Source organism: Gadus macrocephalus, chromosome 7 (genome assembly GCF_031168955.1).
Source record: "Gadus macrocephalus chromosome 7, ASM3116895v1".
NCBI classification, from domain to species: Eukaryota; Metazoa; Chordata; class Actinopteri; order Gadiformes; family Gadidae; genus Gadus; species Gadus macrocephalus.
Genome location: NC_082388.1, coordinates 687247 through 697246, shown reverse-complemented (window position 1 = coordinate 697246; position 10000 = coordinate 687247). Strand labels below are relative to the sequence as shown.

Below are 10000 nucleotides of genomic sequence, written 5' to 3'. Positions count from 1 at the left end.
CTAACACCACCACAAGCCCTATGACCCCGAGAGGGGACGGCCCCCCTAAGACTCACCCTCTCACCTCTCACCCTCTCACTAACACCTACCACAAGCCCTTTGACCCCGAGAGGAGACGGCCGCCGTACGACTCACCCTCTCACCCTCTCACACACAGTGAGACTCACTCACCCTCTCACTAACACACAGTGAGACTCACTCACCCTCTCACTAACACACAGTGAGACTCTCTCACTCACTCACTCACTCACTCACTCACTCTTTCTCTCAATCAGGACCATCAAATCAACTTAAAGGATTATTTACCGATTTCTAAAATCCTTTTTGTCTATGTGTGCGTGTGTATATCTGTCTCTCTGTGTGTCTCTCTCTCTGTGTGTGTGTGTGTCTCTCTCTGTGTGTATGTCTCTATGTGTCTCTCTCTCTCTGTGTGTGTGTGTGTGTCTCTCTCTGTGTGTGTCTCTCTGTGTGTGTGTGTGTGTGTGTGTCTCTCTCTGTGTGTCTCTCTCTCTGTGTCTGTCTCTCTGTGTGTCTCTCTCTCTGTGTCTGTCTCTCTGTGTCTCTCTCTCTGTGTGTGTCTCTCTCTGTGTCTGTCTCTCTGTGTGTCTTTCTCTCTGTGTGTGTCTCTCTCTCTCTCTCTGTGTGTGTGTGCAGTCCTCTGGGCCGGCTGTGCGTGTGTGCGGAGGACAAGTGGCCCTCGGTGTTTGAGGAGTGCTGGGCGGCCCTCGGCTGCATGGCCCCCGGCCAGGGGCCCCCCTCCAGAGCCTGGGAGGGCATCGCTGTGGCCCTCACCGCCAGCAGGAGACACCTGCAGGACAGGTACACACACACACACGCACGCACGCGCGCGCGCGCACGCGCGCGCACACACACACACACACACACACACACACACACACACACACACACACACACACACACACACACACACACACACCACACACACACACACACACACACACACACACACACACACACACACACCGTCAGCAGGAGACACCTGCAGGACAGGTCCACACACACACCGTCAGCAGGAGACACATGCAGGACAGACAGGCAGACAGGCAGACAGACAGACACCTGCAAGACAGGTGAAGACAGACAGACGCACGCACACAGAAAGTTAGACACACACACACGCGCAAAGTTAGAACCACACACAAACACATATACCCTGTCCGTCCGTCTCGTTGACCCCGCCCCCTTCCTCTCTGTCTCCTCCCCCTTCCTCTCTGTCTCCTCCCCTTCCTCTCTGGCCCCTCCCCCTCCTATCTGGCTCCTCCCCCTCCTCCCCATTCCTCTCTGTCTCCTCCCCCTCCCTCTCTGGCCCCTCCCCCTCCTATATGGCTCCTCCCCCTATCTGTCTCCTCCCCCTCCTCTCTGTCTCCTCCCCCTCCTCTCTGTCTCCCCCCCCCTTCCTCTCTGTCTCCTCCCCCTTCCTCTCTGTCTCCTCCCCCTCCTATCTGGCCCCTCCCCCTTCCTATATGGCTCCTCCCCCTCCCCTCTGGCTCCTCCCCCTGACCCCTCAGCCCAGAGGTCATGACCCGCAGTATGAGCCGGACCCTGGAGAGCCTGGAGGTCATCCCCCAGCACAGCGGGCCAATCACCATGGAGCGCTACACCAAGATCCGCCTCTACCTCATCAAGGTACGCCCTTAGCCTAGCATTCGTTAGCCTAGCTGTCCGTTAGCCTAGCTGTACGTTAGCCTAGCAGTCGTTCACCTAGCAGCTGTTAGGTTAGTGGTAGTTAGCCCAGCAGTCGTCCTCATTATCCCCCTGGGTAAAGTGTCCCCCCCCCCCCCCCCCCCCTGGGTAACGTGTCCCCCCCCCCCCTGGGTAACACGTCCCCCCCCCCTGGGTAACGTGTCCCCCCCCCCTGGGTAACGCGTCCCCCCCCCCCCCCCCTGGGTAACGTGTCCCCCCCCCCCAGGCCTGTGACAGCCCGCTGCACCCCCTGGGCCGGCTGCTGGAGGTGCTGGTGGCCGTCTACAGGATGACCTACGTGGGCGTGGGGGCCAACCGCCGGCTGCTGCCCCAGGCCGTTAGCGAGATCAAGTCCTACCTGGACCGCCTCTTCACCATCGTCAGGTAGGGGTTAACCTTCATTAACCAGGGTTAGGGTTAGGGTAGGTAGGGGTCAGTGGCGGCTGGTAGTTTTTAAAGTGAGGGAGGAAGAACCGCGCGCTTGGTTGCCATTGGCCTGCTTGCACTGTTGGTGTATGGTGGCATAAGAATGTGAGACTCAAGTTGTTTCAGGGTGTTTTGGTGAACTACAAAATAGTAGGGAGGGATAGTTATGTGAATAAATTTGATACAAAGCCACCAGTGGCATCACTGTAATTTGAAAGCTGGTGGGCAGCATGTCTTTGAAATGGACTACAAGGGCAGAAGGAAAGAATGCAAAGCCCATTAGTCAAAAAAAATCTGGGCCTATTTTTGCCCTCAATGACTGAAGTTATTGGTTGTAACTTAGCTATGTTTATTTTCAGGTACAATTGTTTTAAGAAAAGACTGACCAAAAGTGATGCCATTTAAAATGCATCATGCTCTGAATCATTCAACCTTTCCACACCATTTCCACAATATCAAACAGAACGTTCAGAGTAGCAAATTAGTAAAAGAACGAGAACATTATTCTAGATTCAACCTGATCTATAGGCATAGTGCCTAGCAAGGAAAGTCGCATAGCAGCACCAACGTGAACTTGACACTAGTCGTGGCGTTTGGTTGCCCTATCAAGATTTTTCACATCAGGGAAACCATGAACAGCCCACGTTGGAGATTTGCCATTATTCATTAGCAAACAGGGCCAGCAATACAGTCGATTGCTAGTAATGCTACCAGTAAGGCATAAGTACCTAGCAAACCATGTAGCACCCACAACACTGACGTTGCCATTACTTTTGGTGATCTCGATTTTGCAAAGTGGTCTACCTTTTTCGCTAACTTAGCACTGTAACTCAATGAATGGAATGCTTTGTGTAATTAAACATGAAAAATGTCCTCTGTTTCCAATGTTTCCATTGTACACTTTATTCGCAAATGTTAGAATCTCGTTATCCTTCAGATGATTTCACCTGCTTTGCGTCTCTACTGAGCGGCAATGCAGGCAGAGCGGGTTTGTTTGTTATCGACAGCGTTGCCAGATTGGGTAAATTTCCCGCCCAATGATAATTTTCCCAGCCTAAAGCGGTTAAAAGTAGCCCAATTGGGTGGGAAATGTGCCCAACCTGGCAACACTGCTCACCAGCCAGGGATCCTGCTGATTGGTTCATAGCGCAGCGCGACTAGATTTTTGCGTGAATCAGACGCCTGTAAGGTCACACCCACTCAGAGGAGGACTTTCCTCCTCTCTCCCATTGAAACACATGTTATTCACCGGCCGCCAGTACTTTCTGGGAAATGAATGGGAGTCAACGGAGGCTGAGGGAGGACCTTCCTCCCTGAAGTAATTGTCAAAAGGCGATAGGGGGTGCTAATGTCCCTTTACCCAGGGAAACGAACATTATATATTCAAAGGCATTAAAGTAGTCATATTTAAGGGCATTAATTCATTACAGTTGTCTGGGCAATCTACATTTTTTATTCTCAACAATGTTAAGGAGGATCTTCCTCCCTCTCCTCAATGGAGAAGCCTCCACTGGTAGGGGTTAACCTTCATTAACCAGGGTTAGGGTTAGTCTCTTCGCCATCCTCAGGTAATAATAATAATGGATTGATTTTATATAGCGCTCTTCTCGACACAGAAAGACGTTTTACAGTGAAGGGGGGACCTCACTCACCACCACCAGTGTGTAGCCCCCACTGGGGTGATGCACGGCAGCCAATCTGCGCCAGAACGCTCACCACACACCAGCTTGAGGTGGAGAGTGAGGGAATTAATGAGTCAGCCAATTATACAGGGGGATGATTAGGGGGCCAGATTGAATGAGCCTGGTTGGGCCAGAACACCGGGGAAACCCCTACTCTTTGCGATAAGTGCCCTGGGATCTTTAATGACCTCAGTGAGTCAGGACCTCGGCTTTACGTCACCTCCGAAGGACGGCGCCTTCCACAGCACAGTGTCCCCGTCACTGCACTGGGGCATGGGGTGTGATGTTAAGGCCAGAGGGAAGAGTGCCACCTACTGGCCACCACCCGACACCACTTACAGCGCCTGGTATTCCCAGGCGGTCTCCCATCCAGGTACTAACCAGGCCCGACCCTGCTTAGCTTCCGAGATCAGACGAGATCGGGCGTACGTAGGGGGTTAAACCTTCGTTTACCAGGGTAATGCTGAGCTAGGGTTAGCACCTCTTCACCAGCGTCAGAGGGGGTTGTAGTGGGGGCGTTGTAGTGCTAGGCTCTGCGTTAGCATGCTAGCACATCATCATGCTAGTACGCATATCTTTATGAATGACTATGAATAATAATGGCTCTTGTTGTGAGTGAATATGAACGGTACTGAATGGGTGTTCTCAGGTTCCTGTTCCCTGACCTTCCAGAGGAGGGCGGTGTCATCCCAGAGACTCCCTCCTCCCCCCTCCCCCAGGAGAAGACCTCCTCCCCAGGGTCCGGCCCCCCGGCCCCGCACTCCCCCAGGCCGGTGTAGGTTTAACCGCTGGTAGACAAGGAGAACTGACTCCTCTCCTCCTCCTCCTCCTCCTCCTCTCCCCTCCTCCTCTAACTCCTCTCTCCTCCTCCTCTTCCTCCTCCTCCTCCTCCTCCTCTCTGACTCCTCCTCCTCCTCCTCCTCTCCTCTCCTCCTCCTCCTCCTCTCTGACTCCTTCTCTCTGACTCCTCCTCCTCCTCCTCTCCTCCTCTCCCCTCCTCCTCTAACTCCTCTCTCCTTTCTCCAGGCGGGTGGTCTCCTCCTCTCTGACTCCTCTCCTCTCTCCAGGCGGGTGGTCTCCTCCCCTCCTCTCTGACTCCTCTCTCCTCTCTCTAGGCGGGTGGTCTCCTCCTCCTCTCCTCTCCTCCTCTGACTCCTCTCTCCTCTCTCTAGGCGGGTGGTCTCCTCGTCCTCCCTGCTCCTCCCCCTGCTCCTTCCCAGGCTGTACCCTCCTCTCTTCACGCTGTACGCCCTGTGTGGGGAGCAGGAGGAGGACCTCTACTGGGACTGTGTGCTGAGGCTGAACCGCCAGCCAGACCTCGCCCTGCTGGCCTTCCTGGGGGTGCTGCAGTACGTAGCCGCCGCCGCCGTTAGCACACCACTAGCATGCTGTTGACCTGTATTAGCATGTGCTAGCACGATCATCACATTATCAGCACATTATTAGCATGGGTACTAGTTTACTATATAGCATGCTATTACATCAGCATGCTAGTTAGCACATTAGCACACTAGTGACGACATGCTAATGACATGTCGTTAGCATGCTAGTACATTTGCCTGCTAGCCCATTACACAATACATTATAGTCTAGTAGCATGACAATGTGCTAGCTTACTAACGACATCTTTGGTACGCTTAATCATTTCACTAGCATGCTTCTGCCGACATGCTTAGCATGACGTTAGAACGTGCATGATAATGTGCTAGCATGCTAATGACATGCTAAGCTATGCTAGCAAATTATCATGCTAATAGTCATGCTGATACATGTTGTTAGCTCTCTTTCACTGTCTGGTATATTTAGAGAGTAGACCAAACACACACACACACACACACTGATTATCACATCCATTATTCAACGCTGTCTCGATCCACTGGTACTCAGTGGTGTGTAACTGAATCTCTCCTCAGGAAGTTCTGGCCCAGTTCCATCCCAGTGTCCTTGCCTCTACTGGGAGAGAACCAGCAGGTACTACCACTGATTAAACTATAGATATAGCCTGCCCCTACTGGGAGAGAACCAGCAGGTACTAGCACTGATTAAACTATAGATATAGCCTGCCCCTACTGGGAGAGAACCAGCAGGTACTAGCACTGATTGACGTAGCTTGATGTATATACCGGTAGCTCCATGCTAGCTAATGTCCCAATTCTACCTTTCTGTGTCAGATCCTGTCCACCACTAAGGACGCCTGCTTCGCCTCCGCCGTGGAAACCCTGCAGCAGATCAGGTACAGCTAACGTGCTAATGCTAACCTGGTTAGGCTAATGTGCCACGGCTAACCTGCTACTGCTAACTTAGTAAGGCTAACGTTCTACAGCCAACCTAATAGTGCTTACTAACGTATGCTTAATTTATAATGCAAACTTGGTTTTGCTAACTTGTTATCGTGAAATTGCTCATTCTAGCTTACTTTTTTCTTCATTGTTGTGTGTCTGTGTGTGTGTCTTTGTGTGTGTGTGTCCACGTGTGTCCCTGTGTGTGTGTGTCTCTGTATGACTGTCTCTCTCTCTCTCTCTCTCTCTCTCTCTCTCTCTCTCTCTCTCTCTCTCTCTCTCTCTCTCTCTCTCTCTCTCTCTCTGTGTGGCTCTGTATGACTGTGTGTGTGTCTCTCTCTCTGTTTGTGTGTGTCCTCCAGCACGACCTTCACCCCCTCTGATAAGCTGAAGGTCATCCAGCTGACCTTTGAGGAGATCACACAGGAAGTGCAGTCACTGCTGAGGGCCGACTTCCTGTGGTCCATGGACGACCTGTTCCCCGTGTTCCTCTACGTGGTGCTGAGGGCCCGGTGAGAGAGAGAGAGAGAGAGAGAGAAGAGAGAGAGAGAGAGAGAGAGAGAGACAGAGACAGAGACAGAGACAGACTGACTGACTGACTGACTGACTGACTGACTGACTGACTGACTGACTGACTGACTGACTGACTGACTGACTGACTGACTGACTGACTGACTGACTGACTTTATTGTGATGATGGTGATGACTTTATGTGTTTAACTTTATTAGTTCTTCTTATATTTATGACTGATTAGATGATTATAGACTTAGTTCATCATTCCCTTTGATGCTGATGGGCTCGCTGTGCTCTGATTGGTCAGCATTAGGAACCTGGGGTCAGAGGTTCGCCTGATTGAGGACCTGATGGACCCCTGTCTCCAACACGGAGAGCACGGCATCATGTTCACCACACTGAAGGTACCGCACAAAGAGACACACACACGTAGAGACACACACACACACACACACACGTAGAGACACACACGTAGAGAGTAAAGACACACACACGTAGAGACACACACACACACACACGTAGAGACACACACACACACACGTAGATACACACACACAGAGTGACACACACATAGACACACACACACAGACACACTGTTCTAACACGGAGAGCACGGCATCATGTTCACCACACTGAAGGTAACGCACACACAGACACACACACACACACACACACACACATACACACACACATGTACACGCGCACACACATTCACACAGAGACGCACACACATGCACACAAATGCACACACACAAACACGTTAATTTGTGTGAAATTAAACCTGTGTGTGTGTGTGTGTGTGTGTGTGTGTCTCTCAGGCATGTTACTATCAGATCCAGCATGAGAAGATCACCTAACGCCCCTGATACACTACGACGACCTCTGACCCCTCCCACCCCCCTCCTGGAGGGGGTCCCTGGAGCCGTGGAGCATGTGACCGCCGTCAGCCAATAGGGGATCAGAAGAGGGGGAGGAGACCGTCTGGGGGCGCGGGGCCAGAGAGGTGGAGTTCCACCTTCGTGACCACACCCACCCCCGCCCACTCACTGACACTTAAACTACCAGCACAACCCCCCCGCCCGCTCAGACCAGTTCTGGACCTGATACTGGACGCACAAACCCTGTGACCCTTGACCCCTGGAGCCCCCACCAAGTCCACCCCCGTGACCTTTGACCCCTAGAGCCCAACCGAGTCAACCCCCGTGACCTTTGACCCCTGGAGCGCCACCAAGTCCACCCCCGTGACCTTTGACCCCTGGGGGGCCCACCAAGTCCACCCCTTTGACCCCTTTGGGCCCCACCAAGTCCACCCCTGTGACCTTTGACCCCTGGGGCCCCCGCAAACTGTACCATGGTGTGAAGAACAGTGATGCAACGGTCACATTGGAGGAAGATGTTTCTAACATGTCTTCTGTAGTGTCTGGTCTAAGACCTTCGGGATCTCAACCACCAGTCAAACCATCCTTGGTTCCTCTGTTTCCCAGTACGTCAACGTAGTCTAGACTGGCCTGCTCCTCGACCCACTGGGGTTTCACCAGAGGACGCGGTGACGATCAATGGAACCAAGTGTCATGTGATGTCCTGCCCTGAGAGCCAATAGGGTAGTTGGAGTTTGGTTGGAGGTGGTGGAGGAGGGGGTCTCAGCACGGTTTGGCTTCCACTGGTCTGAGGAGGTCTTCAGCCCACCTGGAGATAGATGGACAAAGTGAGGATGGTGAACACAAACCAAGTTACCAGACCGAGTGAGCATTAGAAGGAACGTGGGAGAAGGTTTACATTCTCAGTATGCATCCTTCAGGTCGTTCGTCTTGTTGGAAACTGACACCGGCGTTATAACGCCATACGACAGAAGTACTTTTCTAGAAGCTCGCCTCAAATACACGAGAACCTCACGATGAGTTTGAGTTAAGTGTTCATTAACGATGATTAACCGTAGCTCCCTGAGAACCCAAGGTTTCTAAGTGAGGGTTCTCCTCCTACGATGACCTCAGCGAGGGGGGAGGTTCCACTCCAGAACGTCTAGCTCCTTGTGAGCCAAGGAGTAGTTCCTGAGTGTTACTCCACTCCTCTGTGAGGACGTCAGTGTAGGACAACCACAAGTCATCACAGACCTGGTTATGGTCTGCCCCTCTGAACCAGGGAGACATGAGGCAGACTGACCTAGTTAGGATAGGTCTACGACCAGAACGCTGTAGTTAGGATAAGTCTACTACCAGAACGCTGTAGTTAGGATAAGTCTACTACCAGAACGCTGTAGTTAGGATAAGTCTACTACCAGAACGCTGTAGTTAATTTAAGACCTCAACTGACTGTTATGAGCATTGATGTCATGCAACGACGTCTGTAAAAAGGGTTGAAATAACGACGTGGTTGATTTGGAATTAAATCGCAGCACAGGACTGACCTAATTGGACTGAAGTAATTGGTTAATTGACCGCTAATTGCGTGGTGACTGCACGTGACACTGTGAACCAATTGAAAAGAAGAAGCTGTAATTATATACAATTTATTCACTGTTCGGTTTTATTTTTTCACACATCGTTTATTAAGTTATATAAGTGCACCGACTAATTATCGATAATGACGTTTCATTTTAATTAAAAATATTCATTTGTTGGAAGGCTCTCAGAAACGGTTGAGTATGAAAAATTTTCAGTGTCGACATGCAATAAAGTCATTTCGTTTGGGACATTGAACTCGTGTTTTATATACAAGGCTTTTATTGTGAAGGTGTGTCGTCCTTAATTAACCACCGGGACTCGGGTTTTCCCGTGACGTCATCAGGGGAAGGAGTCTATGAAGGTATTATTGTAGCAAAAGTCTTTAGCACATGTAACTGCAGAATTTGAATGCGTACACTAAAGTCACAGTAAATTTGAAGTCGTATATATTTATTTTGCATGTGTACTCTAAAGTCACAAATGTGTAACAGTACATTTGTAGTCGTAAAAAAAATATAAATATTTTTTATACCATTGTAAACACAAAATAGGGTCTACGAGTACGCTAATCTGTGTTACAGGTGCACAAATCCTTTTGCTACAATTATTGCAGCGCAGTTGGTGCAAAACACATTCGCACACCCGTGTTTCATAATCTGAGAACATGCCCAAAAGGTGTGCATTCGTAAACCCAAATTTGAACAAATGCATCAGAAGTTGCACATCTGTGAACGCTATGTTAATTCAGCATTTTAATGAGCGAGCACAAAACCATTTTACAACTGCTCGAATCTGCTCCTGCAAGTCTCAGCTGTGGGTTTTTTTGCAGGTTGTTTTGCAACACCCCTAGGTGGTAAATGTGTAGCAAAAGTATTCGTATCCGTAGATGACAGAGCGTCCGTGAGCGGGACAAAATAGTCCCGCCCATAATTTCCTAATCCAATGAAAATCGCC

The 10000-nt window shown here is 50.7% G+C and overlaps 1 protein-coding gene and 1 pseudogene across 6 annotated transcripts in view; one reads left to right on the top strand and one right to left on the bottom strand.

The window, feature by feature from the left end:
• Window positions 1-9294, top strand: part of als2b (alsin Rho guanine nucleotide exchange factor ALS2 b) — a 47294-nt gene extending 38000 nt beyond the window's left edge. For 4 of the 6 annotated variants that reach the window (XM_060055350.1, XM_060055356.1, XM_060055352.1 and 1 more), the window contains 11 exons: window positions 655-819; window positions 1530-1647; window positions 1931-2088; window positions 4462-4587; window positions 4985-5161; window positions 5726-5783; window positions 5984-6045; window positions 6454-6603; window positions 6913-7009; window positions 7424-8173; window positions 8250-9294. In XM_060055350.1, the coding sequence (XP_059911333.1) occupies window positions 655-819; window positions 1530-1647; window positions 1931-2088; window positions 4462-4587; window positions 4985-5161; window positions 5726-5783; window positions 5984-6045; window positions 6454-6603; window positions 6913-7009; window positions 7424-7462 (1150 nt within the window). In that variant the 3' untranslated portion in view covers window positions 7463-8173; window positions 8250-9294. Of the gene's footprint in view, window positions 1-654; window positions 820-1529; window positions 1648-1930; window positions 2115-3674; window positions 4588-4984; window positions 5162-5725; window positions 5900-5983; window positions 6046-6453; window positions 6604-6912; window positions 7010-7423; window positions 8174-8249 lie in introns of those variants that run through there. The other 2 variants (XM_060055353.1, XM_060055354.1) reach the window with 2 other exon arrangements.
• On the bottom strand, window positions 4145-4261 carry LOC132462184 (5S ribosomal RNA; annotated as a pseudogene).
• Window positions 9295-10000: the final 706 nt, after the last annotated feature.